At 46.3% G+C, this 21491-nt stretch overlaps 2 protein-coding genes across 2 annotated transcripts; both read right to left on the bottom strand.

The window, feature by feature from the left end:
* Positions 1–320: 320 nt before the first annotated feature.
* LOC142214685 (CD59 glycoprotein-like) lies at positions 321–6275 on the bottom strand. The gene is made up of 4 exons (XM_075283637.1): positions 6138–6275; positions 3461–3535; positions 1999–2097; positions 321–933 (listed from the first exon to the last, which is right to left on the bottom strand). The coding sequence occupies exons 2-4, from the start codon at positions 3528–3530 to the stop codon at positions 737–739; spliced, it is 366 nt and encodes a 121-aa protein (XP_075139738.1). The 5' UTR covers positions 3531–3535; positions 6138–6275; the 3' UTR covers positions 321–736.
* Positions 6276–12745: 6470 nt separating this feature from the next.
* Positions 12746–20054, bottom strand: LOC142214688 (uncharacterized). Its single transcript, XM_075283639.1, has 8 exons — positions 19870–20054; positions 18528–18666; positions 17480–17616; positions 16937–17072; positions 16011–16120; positions 14996–15028; positions 14545–14623; positions 12746–13463 (listed from the first exon to the last, which is right to left on the bottom strand). Exons 1-8 carry the CDS (start codon positions 19943–19945, stop codon positions 13235–13237), a joined length of 939 nt encoding a protein of 312 aa, XP_075139740.1. The 5' UTR covers positions 19946–20054; the 3' UTR covers positions 12746–13234.
* Positions 20055–21491: the final 1437 nt, after the last annotated feature.

The raw sequence follows: 21491 nt of genomic DNA on the forward strand, positions 1-21491 counted from the left end.
GTAATGTATGTACACAGTGACTGCACCAGCAGAATAGTGAGCGCAGCTCTGGAGTATAATACAGGATAAGTAATGTAATGTATGTACACAGTGACTGCACCAGCAGAATAGTGAGCACAGCTCCGGAGTATAATACAGGATAAATAATGTAATGTATGTACACAGTGACTGCACCAGCAGAATAGTGAGCGCAGCTCTGGAGTATAATACAGGATAAGTAATGTAATGTATGTATACAGTGACTGCACCAGCAGAATAGTGAGCACAGCTCTGGAGTATAATACAGGATATAACTCAGGATCAATATAAGCTACAACATATTTAACAAGTTTTGTAACGTTTTATGCATATTTATACCATATAAAAGCTCTTTGTAAGGATGGACAAGGGCTTCAATGAACCATTTTTTTTTTAAAACATATGAAGGTGTAGAGCCTCCAGAAATGAAAGTTCTTCCTCAAAAAACAAAAACCAAAAAAAAAATCTTCCAGGAGTGAATAGATTGAATAGATGTACACATGACAAAGTTCTTTCTAACGTAAAGTTCTGCTGATCTCATTCAGAAACAAACATAAAACATAATACACACACAGTAGTCATGGCTCACAGCAGCCCATCAGATCATAATCTTCATACTGTAGCTTTCAGGCGGCTTCTAAGTATAAATTATATTGGCATTTACATGTTTAAATAAGCCCTAGCTGGATTAGCTGACACACAGACAGCGGTGACATCATCATGACATCATCATCATCAATGCTGTGGCCAGGCTCAGGAGCAGGACTATGCTGGGGTAGGCCACAACACCGCTGTTACACAGGTTTTTCTGACAACACGCCAGTTCAACGTTTTGGATGTTGTATTCTGGTTTCACGGCTTCAAGAGAGCATTTGCTGAATTGTCTGCAGCTTTGTAGGACTCTGCCGTCTAACTCTGGAAGAAGAGAAATGGATGGCGTTATTGTGAGATACGTGAACAACAACCATTACACAAGCACACCGGGAATGCGTACACTTATCAGAAAGTGAGCCCCATTCCTTCATACCCCCCCCCCCCATCTCCTGCCCCAATAATGACTCCTTTACAACCTGCAAAGCACCCCAAAAAACCCAAACTTCTGAGAAGTGACATCAGAGACTGAGAAACCATACCGGACTAAAACATATGTCTTGCTCTCAACTATTGACCCCCTGTATCACTCTCCAAAATTAATGGGATACCCCTAAACGAACAGACCCCAAATACAAACCTAGACCAAACCCTATAACTAAAGATCTCAGACCAGACCCCTAAGCGCATACAGATCGAAGAACACATCTATTTCACCAATACCAAGAATATAAACCGGAGACCAGAACCCCTAAATAGAGACGTAGACCAGCCCCTCAATACAGACCAGACCCCATAAATACAGACCTAGACCACAAACGATCAATACAGACCAGATCCCAAAATATAGACCCCAAAACAGATGCAGACCTAGACAAATGTCGCTAAACACACTCCTAGACCAAAGTCCCAAAAAAAACTACTGAAACTAGACCCTACACCATACCTCCTAAATACAAACCCCCAAACTGGATGGCAGACCAGAGCCTCTAAATACAGAGCAGACCCCTCAAAACAGACCCCAGACCACATCTTCTAAAAACCGACGTGGAGCAGAGGCCCTAAATGCAGATCTGGACCACATCCCTTAATTACAGACTGAAACCGGACCCCAGATCAGACTTCAAACCAAACCCCAGAATGGAGATCCTATATGCAAACCCCAAATCTGACTCCAGAACCCAGGCCCTCTTAGCTAATACCGACTTTAGACCCTTGGCACATGTATGTATATACCACAGGGTTTAATAAGATTTTTATGGCTCCTCCCAATATCCTAAAAAGAGGGAAAAAGACCTTTCCTTTGGGACTTGAGCTGGATGACCTACCCATACCTTTTGTTCTAAGAAGCTAATGCTACCCTGCAGACTGACACAAAATTAGACGTACGTTTAATCCACATGCACGCGTCCTCGGTTCCGGTGCAGGTTCGAGTCTTGATGCACAATGACGTAGACCAGTCGCAGTTGTAACAATCCAAAGCCTGGCCTGTATAAAGAAGCGGCAAATATACCCATGAGAACATATTGGAAAGCATTGGTTATACCACCCCCCCGCCCCACCAAAAAAACCCAAACCTGCGTACAATACATAACACACACATCGGGCCAGCTTTCTATCATTTCCCCATTGTCCTTTTTGCTGTATTACTTGTATTGCTTGTGCGTACATACTATAGTACACCAGAAGACTCCATTTTGGTTTCCGTTGACCTGTTCCTCAGTATACACCCTTGGCACACCCTGTCGCATATGTATTATGTAGCTCCTTGACCAGGTGGCGTAACTTGAGGTTTCTGGGCCCCAATGCAAAATATCTAAGGCCGTGTTCACCCTACCGTTATTACAGTTCATTGGGGTCATCCATCATAGGATAAGAGCAATAGACATTAACGGTAGTAGGGTTATAGATACGGAAAGAGCCCCCTCTGTTGCCATTGACTAGATCATGTGTCATCTATGACATCGGCGTCCCTTCATGTTGCAGGGAAACCTTTGGGTCCCCCGAGGCTCCTAGGCCTTGTAGCAATTGCTACCTCTGCACTTGCTATAATAGTAGTTGCTACTATTTCACTAGGACTGGCGGAATTTGGCGCCGAGTAGGAGGTGGAATCCGTCCCAAAATCAGCCCCAAATTCTGCCTGAAACCAGTCTCCATTTATTTCAATGCTGATTTTTGGAACAAGTAAGCGTCAAGCTCCATCGTCAGGCGGATTCGACCCGGTAACTCCCATTGAAATGAATGAGAGGATAAAAATTCCACCTGGCGTGTGCAGAATTTTAGATGAAGATGAAGCTGAAAACCAGCATCTGAAATCAATGGAGACCGGGTTTTAGGAGGAATTCGGAGCCGATTTTGAGGCAGAATCCGCCTTAGGTTCTGTTCTTAGCTTCTTTCCTTAGGTTCCATTCTATTCATACAAAGAACGTTCAATATGGCCTAGTTGGACAATCCCTACCCCCAAATAGTGTTTATACACTCACAACATGAGTCAACATAGGGACAGAGAGGGTCCCCATACACAACAGTCAGAACTGGTTCCCTCCCCAAAAAACAAGGGACACAGCGGCCCATGACAATACATATGTGATCTAAAACACACAGCGGGTGGGACACACGGGGGTTATACGTCTGTCACCTCTCCCTGCCGCTAAGAACACTACAAGGAAATAACTAGAATTCCTCTAGATGCCTAAACCTACAAAACATGTATTTATCTGATCGCGAAGTTCTGTAGGAGTCTGTATACTGCAATAGGTAATATTCATACAGTATACGCCATCTGTACCCGCTGTCTATATATATACTGAGGTATAAAGAGGAGCTCCGCATAGATCATGGACAGCGTTACCTGTAGAACAGAGTGAGAGGAAGGCGAGGCCTACAGCCAGGACGGCACACAAAATCCCAGAACGGTTCATGACTCCTATATACGGGAGAAACAAGAGAGGACAGGTCAGGGGTGGGGAAGAAGAGGGGGGGGGGGGTAGTATTATCGAATTTTTATTTTGTTTTACTTTATTCTGTCCATCGACTAGTATTCTTGACTCTCCATGTTCTTCTAGGAGCAGAGCAGCTTCCAGTCTTATACCTAGTATACAGCAACCGTATCAGCTGACTAGTCGGTTTTGGACACCCAAACACCGAACTGATTTGATATCGATGACCTATTTCATGGATAAGTCAACCAGTATCGGAAATGGTCAGATCCTGGAAACCCCTTTAAAGGGTTACGACTCCACACTTGCCACGTCATGTAACTTCACAGCTATAAATGATAAGATTTGTCACCTTGCCAGTGTGCACTGCAACCTCTATGGAAGGCGATAGCCGGGTGACGACAAATCCTGTGGCGATTTCTATGGAGTCTTTGTCATCGTCACACACCCATTAGTCATTATCGCATATTAAAGGCGACTCCACTACTTGTTAACATTGGCTATATGGTCAGGAAATTAAATCCCTTTATGACAAAATGGCAGTATCTTTTGCTTATTTTTTTAATTACTTTTTGGAAACCATCAACAAGCAGCCTAGTCCACCTAACCCCTGCAATAAATGAACATCAAGTCATTGCGAAACACTTCGAGCAATACTAATACAGAGTGATAGGTCTAATGCAGAGACTAGAGCCCAGAAAAAAGAAGTGACATTCTCTTTCTTCAGGCCTGACGACACTCCCTCCTCCCGACTAGGCCCATTCATTTGGGCCTAATCCGGAGCGCTGCACCGGCATCCTATTCCGGAGCGCTGCACCGGCATCCTATTCCGGAGCGCTGCACCGGCATCCTATTCCGGAGCGCTGCACCGGCATCCTATTCCGGAGCGCTGCACCGGCATCCTATTCCGGAGCGCTGCACCGGCATCCTATTCCGGAGCGCTGCACCGGCATCCTATTCCGGAGCGCTGCACCGGCATCCTATTCCGGAGCGCTGCACCGGCATCTTAATCCAGAGTGCTGCACTGCACCGGCATCCAGTCGCGGCTACCCGTTTTTTTGGACCGGAATCTGATGCGGCTTCCCCGTCAAATTCCGGTCTAACATACCCCGTGTGATCCCGGCTATAGGCTATAGCTAAACAGCGATATGTGTTGTGCGACAAACATGTGAACGCGCCTCTATGGTTTCAGACTGCAACACGCGTGTATGACAACATTCACAGAAAATCTAAACCTCTTGGGCTTTGGTCCCGTGTGACTTATACCATAGACTTCAATGGGAGTTACAGGCAACAGGTCTATGACTTAATTGCACAGCACAAAGAAGACCCCCATGTCATACTCACCCTTACATATCATACAGGGTACCAGCTGCGGGCACATACTCGAGGCACACAACAAAAAGGGCCCCTTTCCACGGGCACAGAGGGGGCGGATTATGGCACGTAATCCACGTCATAATCAGCCCCCTCACAATGGTGGTCTATGGAGACCGCCAGGCTGCTTTTTTCCGTGAGTGGCAACATGCCGCAAAAGGAAGCGGGCTGACCTTTGGATCTTGAGCCGCGGCGTCCACCTGGCGGCAGTAACCTCTGGAGTCGGCCCATTCATTTGAGCCGACTCCGGAGGGGGAAGCCGCGACCACGACAGTCGTTGCAGGCAAGTTTTGACCAGAGAGTGACGCTCTCAGTGCCAAAATCTGCCCCACCGCCCCCCATGTGAACTTAGCCTAACAGCTCAGTCAATGGCAGCTTGCTGATGGTTTCCTTTTGACAATAAGTCAATATTATAAATTGTAAGCATAAACTGTAGCAAACAACATGTGACTGAGGTTACAGACGCCATACAGTGCAAGCCTGGGCGTACTTGTACATACTGATAAGGACTTGTCATATATATCGATACTTATGAGGGTTTGTATAGCCGTGGGACTGTCACGCACCTTGAGATCTGTGCAAAGTCCTATAAGATGTGCAGCCTACTAATCTGCAATACCAGACACAGCCTATGAGCAAACATGGCACTGTTTCTGCAAAACAAGATCATTACACTTGGGCTACATGGCCACATTTGCAACGACTCCCATCGCGTGACCATAGATCGCCAAGTCACTCTGCGACTCCGCTGTTGCATTGGAATTCCTAGCGTATTGCGACCACGACAACTAATTGCAAAAAAAGTGGACTAGAAGACAATCAAGGCACAGTAGGGGTTGCGATGCATCTCCATCCACTAATATGAAAGGGATTTCAGGGCGACCTGGCGATCTTTGGTCATGATATAGGAATTGCAGCTGAATCATTGCAACGCATATATTACTGCACACCCCGAGGAAAGTTGCACCTTACACAAGACCTAACGCGTTACACCGCAGCCTGTGACCTCCATCCAGTATACTGTAAATAGGAACATTATTATTATTCCGCCCATCCCCTCCACCCTGATCCCACAGCTAAACATAGCACCATAACATCCCTCCCACCCCCCACGTAAAGTCAATAGATTATACCGCAGGCCATGTATACCCTACGGCGACATACACAGGATACAGAGGAATATCAGGAGCAGGATATAGAGGACACACTTACCACCAATGTCTGTATACTGTATGTGCAGCAGCAAGAGCAGCACTCCTCTGTTGTAACCCAGCACACCCCTCCTCCACACTGTGGGAGGGATTTCATATTAACCCTCACTGACAGGCACAATCCCATGACTCCCACTGGGTGGACAGACGCAGGGCGGAGGAGATTTATAGTCTTACTTGTTCCATTACTTGAGAAGAAAATAACCAAATTTCACAGCCGGTTATGATGCAGAGAATGTGTAAAGTGTGCACCTAAGGATGCTCCTAAATAGTGCGCCCTGGGGCGTCCCTGTACTCTCCAATGCGGCTGCAACGCACGTGTGCACTATGTGTGTTTGTTGCAGTTGTGTTGCTTTTGTCAATCAAAGCGTGTTTAGGTTGTGTTCACACTGTGCCTTTTTAATCGATAACTGCATGCTTTTCTAATTGTGCTAATACTTAGCTAGTTTTTCGTTACCTGGAGCAAAGGTTCATTCCTCTGCCCTTACTCTATACCTAGATACAGAGAAGTGGCTTGTCGGCGCCTGCACCTGACCCTTTAACCCCCCCCCCCCCCCCCAGCTATGCCCCGATTGGCGTTATTGCTGTTTTTGTCCTTTTGTGCCTTGTCTGTTTATGCCTTATGTTAAAGGGAGTGTCACTGTATGTAACCCGAAATCAAAGAAAGAGCGACTAGAGATGAGCGAGTACTGTTCGGATCAGCCGATCCGGACAGCACGCTCCATAGAAATGAATGGATGCACCTGGTATTTCCGCTTTGACGGCGGCCGGCCGCTTAACCCCCCGTATGCCGGCTACGTCCATTCATTTCTATGCGAGCGTGCTGTTCGGATCGGCTGATACGAACAGTACTCGCTCATCTCTACGAGCGACGGATTTATGAGTATAAACTTATGACCCTGCTTCAAACACTGGAGAAGGGGTTAAATCTGTCACATGGGTTTATGGCATCTTACAGTAATCACTGACCTGAGACCAGTGGTGTAACTAGGAATGCTGGGGCCCGTGGCGAACTTTTGACATGGCCCGGGGGAATAAAAACATAAAAAACTACTGTTTCTTACCTGTCCCCCCCCCCCCCCCCCCGGCTCCTCTGCTGTCGTCCTTCTTCAATGACGTCGGACGTCACATGACCCAGGACGCAGGCCGGGTTCATGTGACGTCAGAGACGTCAGACAACTAGGAAGGAGGCCTGGCAGGATCGTGGAGAGGTAAGTAACAGTGTTTTTTATGTTTCTTACCTCTCCCGAGCCTCCGATCATTATACTGCAAAGACCCCCGAGTATAATGATAGTGTTTGTGGGGCCCGCGGGGTCACTTGCCAATCCCGGCCCAGCCAGGATCAGTAAGTAAATAGGGACCGTAATGGCCAATATGCAAATGAGTTCTTTGGAGCAACGAGGACGTCACCATTGCTCCAAAGAGATAAGCAGCAGCGGTCTCATAGCTCCAGAGAGCTCATTGGCACATTGACAAAAATGACAATAGAGATGAGGGAACCAGTTCTGATGGAACCTGATTTGATCCAAATTTTCCATTGGTTCTTGGCTCGACCTGAACCAAAACTTTGGAGGTGTATTACCCATGAACCACAAATATACTCCAAGTTCTCTGTCCAGGAAAGGCGTGGAATCATAATAAGCATTGATACCTTCCCTCGCCTCTCCTGGGCTTCCTCGTGGCATCTGGTGCTCCCTCAGGTTTCTCTTCTGCCTCCAGGGTGACGTCATGCACCCTAGGAGACTAATGAGGCAGTCACATAAGGCAAGGTGACATCAAGATGTTTGCATTAAAAAGTCATGACATGAGTGCACCCCATGTGACCACTGCCGCAACCAAGATGGAGGAGACCGGAGGATGGGAGTTGTAGTGGGGGATGATGTGCCACCTGCTAGGTCGAGTACACTCCACCAAGCACTCCAGACCCGCTCCTGGGCCGGACACTGTTGAGGGGTGTCCTGCAGCACTACCTGATGGTGGTGGCAGTACTTTCCCCCGGGGTGCTTCCAGTTGGAGTGGGAACCTCTCCTCTCTGAGCCGGTGTGATGTTGGTCAGAAGGACCCTGATGGTAAGGCAGGCACGACTCAGGACGCCATAAGTGCAGATGAACAAGGAACAGCTTTATTCAGCAACTGGAACAGATGTAAATGGCAGCTTCCCAATGGAGGTAGTAGTAGCACAGTGTCCAATCCCTCAGCCTTGGTGATAGAAGGGTGCCCAGGGATGTTACAGGCTCTAGGGCAGACTTCTCCACTATTCCTCCTCCCATGCCTCTCCCAGTAATGGATACTGGGGATGGTGATACAGGGAGCCCTGACAGGGATCTGGTTACCTCCCCCTGGCACGGCACATATAATGTCTGGCAGCAATTCTCCCTTCCTCAGGGCCTTTTCTAGATGAGCCTGGGGCAGATAACTATTCTCCTAGGGGCCGTATGGATAGCCGTTGAGGTCCAGAGCTGGTGCCTTTCTGTACAGCCCAGCATAGTCTGCACAGGATCACTATTACCAAGGAACTGAGGCCTCAACTGACATCCTGAAGATCTAGGTCTCCTATAACCCGGCCAAGTGGCCCGTGATTGGCCAGGGCTGAACCAAGGGTAAGGGTTCGAAACACTGCGGAAAAATAACAGGAAAGCTGCAAAACAGTGCCATCACCTAAGGGCACACAGCAATGTGGGTATGGGGCTCGGTTGGTATTACATTTTTTATTTTATACAGCGTCTGTGTAGGGACATTAAGGGTCCTTATATTATGTGGATGTCACTAAGGGGGCATTATACTGTGTATAGGGGCCATTTAGGCGAAGGCCCCACGGGTGTTCACGCCACGGTTCTTCCCGCAGCGCTTTCAACAGAAAGCTCACTGAGTTTTCCTCCACGGACTTTCTGTTTCCATTATATCTGGGAAAGCCACCGGCGTTTCCGTAGATATAATTGACATGCTGCGATTTTCAAAACCGCAACGGTTTTGAAAATCGCAACGTGTCCACGCTGTGATTTTTTTCCATAAAGTGGGCATGGGATTCGCATGAATCCCATCCACTTTGCAATACTGTAAAATGCTGCGGATTTTTTCTGCGACGTTTCCGGCACGGGCAAATCGTGGCGTTTCCAGCCTGTAGGTCCTTAGCCTAAGGTGGCATTTTACTGTGTGGGGGCCTCACAGCCATTTTAGCAGTCACTTATTTCTGTGATTAGTTCACTAAGGGGTATTATATTGTGTGGGGCCAATAATGAGACGTTATATTGTATGGGACCACTCAGGGGTTTTACTTTATTAAGGTCATTAAGAGGAATTATACTGTTCACACAGTCAGGATTTGATGAGGATTTAGTCAGTGTTATCAGAAAGAGAAACGCCTTGTTGCCCCTAGTGACCAATCACAGCGCAGCTTTCATTTTTCAACAGCAGACTATAACATGAAAGCTGCGCTGTGATTGGTTGCCACGGTTTTTCATTCATATCGTGTCGTCAATCTGATATTTTTTACATTTCAGGCAAAATGGTTTAGATTAGAGATGAGCGAGTAGTTAAATATTCGAGATTCGTTTCAAGCAGCCCCTCAATATTCGACTACTGGAATCGAATATCGAACCCTATTATAGTCTATGGGGGAAAAATGCTGGTTTCAGGGGTAGGCAACGTTCGATCAAATTGAACTTACCAAGTCCACGAGTGAGGGTCGGGCTGGATTCTCTGAGAAGTCTTCTCCGCGCAGCGTCCCCGCGGCATCTTCCGGCTCTTAATTCGCTGTGCCAGGCATCGGGCCTGGGCAGAGCCGACAGCGCATGCCCGCACTACAAGAAAATGGCCGCTTACAGTCAAAGCGTCCATTTTCTTGTAGCGCGGGCATGCGCAGTTGGCTCTGCCCAGGCCCGATGCCTGGCAGAGTGAATTCAGAGCCGGAAGACGCCGTGGGGACGCTGCGTGGAGAAGACTTCTAAAGGTAGGAGAAGAACCAGCGTTGATTGGCCGACTGTATAGCAATCGGCCAGTCAACGCTGGTTCTGCATCGAATTTTTCCATTCGAATAGCGAGTGGTACTCGTTCGAGTACGAGTATTTTGAATACCGTAGTATTGGATCGAATACCTACTCGCTCATCTCTAGTTTAGCTATTTAAGGATGGGTGTATATCACTGAATGACAGCGGATCATCATAGGGATGACGTATCCTAAACAGAGGTCATTCATTTTATAGTCCTGGAGCACCGCTTTAACCTAAGGCCCCACATAGTGAGCCGCAGCAAAAAGGCGCTGTGGGAAATAACCGCAGCAGAAAAGCATTGCGGTTTTTCCCCACAGCGCTTGTTTCTCCCCTCCCCATACACAGTAGAACGCTGTATACGTGGAAACGTCTCCTCGCTACACATAGAAACATTTTCTTATCTATCAGACGGGAGGAAATAACAGCGATCCTGCAGATTACGCCTGGCGAATTTTCAGCCCAGTCACAAGGCAACAACCGCCATGTTTATTCCTAAACTGCACGTTACTTTCACTGGGTGTAATGCTTTATGTTGCCTGTGGTGGCGCTATAGGGCACTTCTACTTATTAAGGATGATCGCTGGGGGTCTAAGCTTTAGTAAACTACATTTTAGACCTATGACAAAAAAGGGATTGTTCACATTAGGCCGCCCCCTTCAATTTTCGGTCTATTCTAGGACAGCTACAATGCAGCCGTTTCTCCTGCCAGGCGACATAGCTGGGCGAGTGGGCAGTCCAATAATTTGGCACCCCAAACCTCTCCAGCACATGAGTAGGCCTTTTATGGATATAAATCAGGGCAATTTATTATATGTCCAGTATATATACTTATATATTATCCGTTATTTATGGCGCCAACATGAGCTGCAGCAGTGTACACAGCCTGGTTGATCTTGGCCCTTGTTCTTTACAGGACTAATAATATAATTCTACTGAACTATAGGACAGGTTATTGATATGTGATCATGGGGTCCGATGTCCAGGAACCCTACAAACCAGCTAGTTGAAAAGACCGCGCCGCGGACTCTTCCCATGTATCACATGGCTGTGGCTCAGTCCCATTCAAGTGAGTGACAGACATTTTCTCACAGAAGGGACTCAAAGCACAGGGAGAGTTGTGGAGTATATATATGTACACTATATAGTATACAGATGTAGCAGAGCCAACCCGAACTTTCTGCAATTAGGGTGCATGCAGACTACGTAACGCCGGGCGTGTATGAGAGCCGTACACGCCGGCATTACGGCAGACTGCCGAACACTTCCCATTCACTTCAATGGGAGCGCTCGTAAACGCCGCTGTTACGAGCGCTCCCATTGAAGTGAATGGGAAGTGTTCGGCAGTCTGCCGTAATGCCGGCGTGTACGGCTCTCATACACGCCCGGCGTTACGTAGTCTGAATGCACCCTTAAACTGTTTTTCCATTGACTTCCCATTACTTCTATGATAAGATAACTTGCTGCAGCAGTTTAACCAGAATTTCTGGATAACCCTTTTACATCTGTATTCAGGAAATACTATAAAGTACTTAGAGATAAGCGCTCACAGTCTTCTTCTTGTTGAGAAAATATTTGAGAAATCTCTTTATCTTGAGTATATCTATACGTGACAAGCTGAAAAACTTGTATAGGAAGTGTATGAAAACAGAACAGAGTATTGCGGGGTTAACCGAGGGGAAGGAAATAACTTCCCCCTATGAGATGGTCAACATTTATCCGAGGAAGTCAAATACACCATGATAAAAAGAAAATATCAACGCCAGTCCATAGACGAGTACTATCAGGAGGGGAGGGCGGCATTTCTCCCCGCTCTCACAGTACAGCGCTATCAGGAGGGGAGGGGGGCGTTCCTCGCCGCTCTCACAGTACAGCGCTATCAGGAAGGGAGGGCGGCGTTCCTCCCTGCTCTCACAGTACAGCGCTATCAGGAGGGGAGGGGGGCGTTCCTCGCCGCTCTCACAGTACAGCTCTAGCAGGAGGGGAGGGCGGCGTTCCTCACCGCTCTCACAGTACAGTGCTATCAGGAGGGGAGGGGGGCGTTCCTCCCCGCTCTCACAGTTCAGCGCTATCAGGAAGGGAGGGCGGCGTTCCTCCCTGCTCTCACAGTACAGCGCTATCAGGAGGGGAGGGGGGCGTTCCTCCTCGCTGACTGTCAGGAACGCCCTTCTGACTGTGAAGAGCTACGATACTGGCACCAATAGCTCTTCACCGGGGGAACAGATCGTGAATTCAGCGCACTGTCGGCTTTCTAGCGGTATATAAAGCCGCATGTGCTCCAGGTGATGAAAGGTCCTCTTTAAGGATCGGCCATCAATATACAAGTCGTAGAAAACGCCTTTAATATTAAACTAAAATAACAACGATACTTTAAGAAAAATAATAAACTATAGAAAAAAAGCAAAAGATTTCAAATAAAAACGGAAAAAAATTCTGAAAAATTGGCTGATCCCTGTAGATCCAGATATCAAAACCCTAAGCCTGTGTTCACATCAAGCAGAAATGCTGCAGTTTTTACAGAATCAGATAACATCGGATCACAGCGCAAATAATAGATAACGCTGCCTTATATACAGGAGAACGGCACCGACTATTGTGTAAAAGTTCTTTTATTGAGTGAAATATTACCATAGAAATAGTGACACCTACAGGCCATCTTATGTACAACACGTTATAAACAATATAATAACAATACAATAATAAGTTATAGCACATGGGTCATACCTCCCCCACCTCTAATCCACTATTGGAGGAATAGTCTCTACTTTTGACCAACCTCGCTCTTCATTCCGGAATTTTCCTACCGTTCGGCAGGTTTGCATTTATTTCTTCAAATCTAGTACATTTCATTGATAAAAATATTCCCTGTGAAACAAACCTCAAAGGGGTAGGGTTTGCGCAAATGTGACCCCAATATGGAAGCTCCTAGGAGGGCTTGTGGGTGTTCCTGTGCTCCTCGGGGGTGGGGCTTAAAATGTCCCATCAATGGAGATGAAACCATTACGAGGCCACATAGATTGGTTGCAGAGTTTTTAACATGTATGAGTCTCGATGGATTGAGGGATGTTAATACCCAACCCCGAATCTTCATCGTCTTATCACATGTCGTCCTCACTCGTTGGTGTCAAATCCCATGTTACTGTAGTGGGTCTTGTAAAAATTCATTTCCGGTTGGATAATTGGGAGGCGTTTCTCCAGGCCCACATTGTCATAGGTTGTACTCCTGTTTACATGGCTAATGCGACGATAAACACTGGTGGTATTCCATGTGGGCACTGGGACTTGGGTGGTCTCTGGTCCATGAGGTTGGGTACGTGGCATGCAGCAGATACATTTATTCCTAAAGGATACAAAGATAAGAAAAAAAAATTAAAAAAAATTTTGGGACAATTTTGTATAAATAATCAGAACTGTGTGATTGTCTGACTTAAAGGGGGTCTCCTTTTTACTCTGTGGTTGGATCCCCAACGATCACAAATCCCATGTGTGAATGGAATAATAGTTCACATGTGGGACCCAGCCCCATTCACTTCTCTGGGACTGACAGAGACCCCAGTGGCCCCTCTGTGCTCCATTCACACAGGGAACATGGGGACCCTATTCAGTGGTCGGACCCCCCCGTATTGAGACACTTATCTCTTATCCCGTGCTTTGAGGAAAGATTTTTTTTTCCCCTCTAGAAACAGCGCCACACTTATCCAATGACTGTGTCTGGTAATGCAAGTAAATGCAATACCAGACCCAACCTATGGATGGCGCTATTTATGGGGAAAAAAAATCAAATCTCAAACAAGGCCTTTAAAGTAGATCTTTCACCCCCACCACCTCTTTTCATCCTTAAATAGCTGTCCCTTCCCTGATTCCGATGCAGTTGGAATTTTTTCTCTAGCCCCCACCGTTCCCGAGCAATCATTGTTGTTACTTTTAGCACCCAATAAGCTAATTTGGTTCTCTACTGCCAGGTGGGCGGGTCTCAGACTATCTATTAATGCCTAGGACCGCCCACTAACAGTAGGCAGTCTAATTAGGATATTACGCACTAAAACAGCACTGATTACTCAGGAACGGTAGGGGCTAGAGAAAAAATTCCAACTGCGCCGGAATCAGTGGAGTGAGACCTATTAAAGGATCCGAAGAGTTGGAGTTGGTGAAGGTGGTGAATATCTCCTTTAAGACACCCTCTAATCTAACCCCCTGTATCAATTTGACGACGACCGCTCAGGTTATTGGATTGTGTAGGAGGAGGTAAAGTTACCAAATGAAGATTTGCACATTGCATCGGCTGTGCATAAAACATATCAATCCATTGTTCTCTGTTATCAGCCACTTCCAGGTTAGTAATGCTGACACCCCAGTGAGGGTGATTTATCTATATATATATAATACCAGGGGGTGCGGAATGGAGATTTTCTGATACTCACCCTCTCATGAATAAAGCGGTGAGGATTAATATCACAAATATAAGGGCAATGATACAACCAATGGCGATCTTCTTCCAGGCTGTAAAGAACAAGAGGCAGACACATATATGTATAAATAATCCTACAATTTGTACACTGGCCACTAAGCCTAATAATAGACCGGCACTTGTAGGGAAAGTCACCTCATTTACATCCCAAATAGTATTACTACAGAAGATAACACCTCTATAGATAAGACCACTGAACCATCACCCACTACTGAAAATATGTCCTCTCCCCCCCTATGGGGGAAAACGCTCCCATAACCCTGAACGAGCTCCTGTCTATTGCTGCCTAAGCTATATATACACACCGTATAATGGAATATTATATATAGTGCAGTTTAATGTCATTCCTTGGGTATAAAATCTGGAATTATTCACAAAAACGGGATCAGGAAACTGGAACTTACTTTGGGTGTCTTTTGGTATAAGGACATCAGATACTAGGAGAGAACAGAATATAATACAAGAGTTATATGACATTCGCAGTACAGAGTGTTTCAGCTTTATATACAGGTTTCCTCCCATGTGGCAGGTGCGAGCGTATAGGTGATAAGTTATAGGATCACAGACGTCCCCACCGATCACAAATATGGCGGCCCTGCTTCCCCTATATGGAGTCATGTGCTGCAACTTCAATGGGAGTGCAGTGCTCGCCTGTCGTCATGAGCCCCGTGGACTGTAGGGGGCACAGTAGCATGCATGTGTAGAGGACACTTCATTGCAGCATGGGACATGGGACCCCATTGTTCTGTTCAGTAGCACCCCAGCAGCTATACATCTGTTATATAGGACATCCCATTTAAAAGGGTTTACAAGGCTTGACTGATAGGTCATCAATCTAAAAACCCCGGACCCCCACCTATCAGCTGTACGAAGAGGCTACAGTATTCAGATAAACACTGCGGTCCCTTTACTACTTCCCAAAGACAGCGCCGTATATTGTATAGTGGCTGTCCTTGGTATTGCAGCTCAGCCCCTTCACTTGAATGGGACTGAGCTGCACACAGGCCATGTAACGGATGAACATGAAATCACTGGTCTGTGAAGTGGAAGCTGCTGTCACCAGAACACCATGGCTCCTCTGATCGGTGGTGGTGTTGGGTGTCGCACCCCTGACAATCTCAAGGATAGGTTATTAAAATTTAAAGGGGTTTTCCAATAATTGGAGCAGTCCATGGGATGGGAGTGGGCTCAGTGGTCACTGGAGAGGGGCAGATGACATCACTCATATACATGACTGGTTCCTCTTAAGCAACAGGGGTCAGTGGTCACGTGAACCTAAAGATGGCGGAGAACGGGGCGACATAGACAAGTATGCTTATTTTTATTTTACACCTACCCAGGCTGCCCCTTGGGTCGCACCTCTACCTGGACAACCCCTTTAAGCCCCCATAAGACCCCTCTAGTCAGGTAAGTACTCACAGGCCGGGTTATAACAGAAGGCAGAGGCGTGGCTCAATGTATCATCACAGGTATCCGGAACAAAACTCCCATTAATCGCCTGCCCAACTCCCCAGTTATACCATGAAAGCCTGAAGGGGGCAAAAATACAGATGATAACGCATTCATTTTACTACATTGTCACACCCTGTATACAGCAATAACACACATCCATCTATAAAAGGTATTAGAATTAGTTGTCCAGCGCCACCCCTGTCCTTAAGGTTGTGTCTGGTATTGCAGCTTAACTACATTCACTTCAGTGGAGCTGAGCTACAATACCTCATGAAACCAGTGGGCAGAGGTGGCACCGGAAAACTCTTTTAAAATCAGCAACTTGCTTCCTTGATCTCGTAATTCCCTGTGTGGAAGCTTTGGACAACCCATTTAAAGGGAGTTTGTCATCAGACTCAGCATATTCTATGAGCCATGCAGATAGATAGGTTAGGGTCATCTGAATCAAACGGTGTTTTCCCCTTGTGAATCGCTGCCTCCATTCCCGAGATATCGCCGCTTTTGTCAGTACGCAAGGACGTCGCCATTTCTCCAAAGAGCTCATTTGCATATGAAACAAACAGCAATATCTCGGTAATGGAGGCTCCGATTCACAAGGGGAAAACACTGTTTGATTCGGGTGACCCTACCCTATTTATCTACAGGGTGGGCTAATATTTTGGGTTCTGGTGACACTCCCTTTAAATACCAGTCAGGGAAACATTCCTTATATTAGTAAACAAGCAAGAAGCTGGCCTAGTGACCGTAGGGAGGCAACCAAGGCTTCCTACAGCACCATATGCAATAGATGTGTCCTATATAAGTGTCATTGTAGTTCTGGCAGTGAGGAACCAGGCAGATCTGGATGAATGAACTGAGTAGCCCCCATTCACACACACATCTGTCCAACTTACAAGCTGCTAATGTTGCTTGCATTTGCTGCGACTTGCTCCTTTGTGGCTATAGTGTATCCATTCGCAATGCAGGTTTTGCTGGCGTTTTCGTATGACGGGATGAGTCTGGTCGGTATGGGCAGCTGGAGCACAGAACCTGAGTGTACAGAATGGCAGCGTGGGATTAGTCCATGGCACATGTATGGAGGGGGGGCATATATTTCGTCTACTGTGACTGACTTCAGGACCCATGACGTAAGGCTTGGGTCAAGCCTCATGTGTGCGGGGTTAAAATGTTGCAAAATTAGAAAGTTCTTCAACAAAGTGAGCAATGTTCCTCTGTTATTCATCCTGGAAATTAATAAATGCACGACTCAATTGACAAAGGGGATGTCCCAACATAATTAGACACAATCAGCACTGATTAGATAGTGTCAGACTGTGAATTGCCAGATGTTAATATATTCCAGGAGGGATAACAGAGGGACGCAGTGATTTCATGATGCGGCAGGAAATCTGACAGGTTCACTTTGTCAAGGAGGATGTGCGCCCGTATGAACTCACCTGCGGAGGTATTCCAACAATTAGTGTATCTGATATTCGGACAGTCTCTGATCAAAATACCAACACTATAGTCTGAACACGCCTCGAAGGGCGTCAGACGGAGCATGACAACCCTCTTCTCCTCTATCCAGCCCCACCTGGTGGAAAAGAATAAGAATGCACATTAAAAACTCAGCGCCTATCGTGACCTATATATCTCCAGGACTACAAACAAACAGTCTGTATGAGATTAGAAGGAGTGTCCAAAAACAGCGCCACTCTTGTGTATGGGATGTGCTTGGTATTGCAGCCTGGTCTATGAGCAGCTTTACTCTACTCCTTGTGTAGGTTATGTTTGACCAAGTACACAAAAACGGCAAGTTATTTTTAATCAATACACTAAATAATTGTATTTCACATAAAACAACAATTCTGGTGCATTGTTTCTTAGAACTTTGAGTACAATCCCTCTGTTACTCTTCCTGGAAATGCAATGCTGCTGCTAACACTGATTGGTTAGTGTCAGAGGCTGCAGTGAGCTCCTATGACAATATAATGTGAAACACCCTGTTTTCATTTTATTTATACATTTCCCAGAGGAACAACAGAGGGATGGGACAATGCAAAGTTGAGATAAAATTCTGCAGAATAATGTCATGGGGCCTAGAAGGATATTTATAAGCAACCCACTTGTATTGTAAACCATATAATTATGGAGCATTGTTTCTGAGAAGTATGTGTCATGCCATTCCTCTGTTATTCCTCCTGGAATGCACGAGAAAACTGAGAAAACTAATAGGGATAGGGTGTCACTACACTACACACTGTGACACTGCCAGCACCGACTGGAACACACCCCAGTGACAAAGTGACTTGAAACACCCAGTTGTCATTTTATATATACATTTCCAGGAGGAATAACAGAGGGATGCTACAGGCAAAGTTAATATACAATGCTCCAGAATTGTCATGGGGTATATGCATGTGTTAGGAGACGTGGCGCATTCACCTATAGTTCACATCCAATATACCACCCCAATACCGTTCTCACGTTGTCTGTCCTACTTACTTGCAGTACTCGTAGCCATTCCTAAACGCAGAGGTGATCTCGGCCAGTGTGGCCAGTCTGCTGTTCTGCAGGGCACAGGCTGTTTTGGCGCCATCGTAATCCACCGAGATATTGAGCGGCATAAACACTCCGGAAATAACTGGCGGAAAAAATGGAAAATCCTAATAAGTCAATGTGATGCTGCTTAAAGTCTATTCACACAGTCAGGATTACATGCAGATTTTTGGGGCAGATTTCCCCTAAAAAACCCCCACTTATAATACTGCAGCATTCTGCAACGTATGCATGTGAACAGGATACTAAGGATACACTCACAATTCTGTATGTTCTGGTGCAAGTATTCAGTTACTGTAGGAAAGGAACTGCAGCTCTGGAGCACAAACTGCTGCTCTAGTGAATGGGAACATTCTATAATGTAAGTTTTCTTGTTTTGGTGGTGCGCCACACATGGCTGTGTCTGGTATTGCAGTTCGTATAAATTGTGCAAATCTGCAATACCTGACACAAACTCAGGGGCATTGGGGGCGCTGTTTCTGGAACAGGAGAAGGATATCATTTTTGTTTACAATCTCAAACAACGGTCATATACATAGGAACTTAGTGTTCCCTTTCATATGCCCCAATTGTAAGGGGGTATTCCCCTTTATTATCTTGTAAGCCGTCACTTTATGATCAGTAGATCTTGTGGGACCCCCTGACCTGCTAATCATGTAGACAGACCATGTTGCTGCTATGAGGCCCCATGGGCATAGGCAAAAAGTTGCACAAAAGTCTCAAGACTAAAAAAGTTGCGCAACTTGACTTTGAGTTGAGATTTGGCTGTCAAAAACTGTCAAGTCCAAGCCATCGGAGTCAAAAAGTTCCAAAAAAGTTGCGACTAAAGTCCTACATTCCTGCTTCTTGCCTCATCTCACTCGCATGACGTCATGAAACCATAGAGATGTATTGAGATTTTTATTGCGCGACTTCTGCGCAACTTTTTGTCGGCCAAAACGTGTTGCAAAAGGATCGCTCAGCTTTGTTGCAACGAGTTGTTGCAGTGTCTAGATCGCAACGGGACTCCATTCATTTACATTGTTGAAGGTGTTGTATGACTAAAGTCGCTACATAGCCAAATCTCAGCCCTAAAAACGTTGCGTGACAGCAAGTCTCAGATACGTTGTACAACGTGCGGCCCAAGTCTATACGTCCATAATTTACAAATCTATTGGCTCCCCCCTCCCCTCCTGACTACCAATAATAACACTGTGGTAGAGGGGCTTCTGGGACGCCTCAGGCACCAGGGCCAGATAGTAGACTCAGGTAGGCCGGGCAGAACAGACATTACATCCATGACACTCACCTTGTACAGAATCTGCAGCCCATGACACCCCGATGACTGTGATGAGGAGAGCGAGGTGCAAGGTTCGGACGGCCATGCTGACAGTCTCCACTTGAAATCACAGAGATCTGCTCTCTGGAGGGAGTATACTGAGCTTCTCCTGAAACCAGAAGGAGGATCTGGAGCCAAACCTTGTGTGACACAGACCGGCCCACACCCCTGGGGCTGAATACTTGGCTGTGACGTGAGGACGCACCTGCAGCTGTCATAAGCCTCATACTATCCCCTCTAAGTCATCAGAAACCGAGACACCTTGTTCATAATGAATTTTTTGGAGAATGCTGCCAGGATTATGCCATGTACGGTGAGAAAACCACGTAAGACTGTCTGCAATCGGCAGCGGAACATTGCGATCAGCTTAAAGGGGTGGCCTGGTTTAAAGAACCCATTTTATGAGATAAGAGAGGAGTGTACTCTGCCCAGGATCCTCATCTTATGGCCACTCTCTCACCCTGGAGGACCCATTCTGCATTACATAGACAACCCATCAATTTGAATCAGTAATGTGTAATGCCTCAATTGTCCTGTGGAGGTGCTGCAGGGAAATTGAACACTTACATACCGTTATATGTTTACACCCAAAATGTGGTGCATGGAACCAGGTTTACCTTTGTCTTTTAATGGCCCCAAACAAAATTATGCCTTGGCCCCCCTAATCAAATTTTTAGGCCACACCTCTTTACAGGAAGTGCCCACCCATTTGCAGGACAAGAGATCCCCTTTTGTTGGTACCTTTTTATTGGATACATTGCTTCCTCTTACGTGTTGGATGATTCCAAGTACCACCGATAGTCATTAACGTACCCCATTACTGTTCAGGACCACCTCCACATAAGGATGTGACATCCAGACATTGTTCAGTGTCCAGAGGTAGAGTGTGGTGCCCCCTAGAGGTCAAAGCAGGGTGGACCTGATCAAATGCTAGGAAAAAAAAAAAAAAATAGGAGGGGTTCATTGCATAATGCACCACTTTGGGGCATTTGGAGGAACAGTGGCCCCCACAGGTCACTCAAGTGCTAGGTTGACTTTAGAATGTAATGGTTATAAGTAGGTTCTTCATGGCCTGGCCTGGCATGGATCCAGTAGGTGGCAGGCTGGAATTCGGGTGTGTCAACTGTGTTGTCTGGAGTACTCCGACACTACAGAATCCCTCCTCCCGCCAATGCTGTTTTTGCCATAAAAGAGTTAATGCTCTCCTTTTTGACAGTGGAAGGCTGTGCATTATAAATCTTCTCCTTCCAGTGCACCAGAGGGCAGGGGGATTCCATTTACAATGCATAGACTGCTGGCCAACAAAGGGGATCAGAAAGGAGATCAAAGAAGTTTATCCAGTCCTAGTGTGGTGAGGGCACTCGTGAAGACCCCTGGCTTCTACGCCGGATCACAGTTGCGACCCCAGTTTCATCATAAATTTATTGCAGTGACCCATGTCCAAAGTTCCAAACAAAAAGGTGCGTGTATGCAAAAGAGTGAAAGTGAAGTGTGTGCAAATGTGACAACCATTGGTGCAATCCCATTTGATTTTTGACACCGTTCCTGAGGATCTTCTGCACCTCCACATACTGGGTCACAATTTTTCCAAG

Source organism: Leptodactylus fuscus, chromosome 7 (genome assembly GCF_031893055.1).
Source record: "Leptodactylus fuscus isolate aLepFus1 chromosome 7, aLepFus1.hap2, whole genome shotgun sequence".
Lineage (NCBI taxonomy): Eukaryota > Metazoa > Chordata > Amphibia > Anura > Leptodactylidae > Leptodactylus > Leptodactylus fuscus.

Excerpts from the sequence above, each read along its gene's own strand:
- LOC142214685 (XM_075283637.1), bottom strand. The coding sequence starts at position 3,530 with ATGAACCGTTCTGGGATTTTGTGTGCCGTCCTGGCTGTAGGCCTCGCC. Across the intron at positions 2,098-3,460 it reads CCTCTCACTCTGTTCTACAG|GCCAGGCTTTGGATTGTTAC; the intron begins GTAACGCTGTCC and ends TTCTTTATACAG. Across the intron at positions 934-1,998 it reads CGCGTGCATGTGGATTAAAC|AGTTAGACGGCAGAGTCCTA; the intron begins GTACGTCTAATT and ends CTCTTCTTCCAG.
- LOC142214688 (XM_075283639.1), bottom strand. The coding sequence starts at position 19,945 with ATGGCCGTCCGAACCTTGCACCTCGCTCTCCTCATCACAGTCATCGGG. Across the intron at positions 17,617-18,527 it reads AATGGCTACGAGTACTGCAA|GTGGGGCTGGATAGAGGAGA; the intron begins GTAAGTAGGACA and ends CTTTTCCACCAG. Across the intron at positions 17,073-17,479 it reads TTGTTGGAATACCTCCGCAG|GTTCTGTGCTCCAGCTGCCC; the intron begins GTGAGTTCATAC and ends CTGTACACTCAG.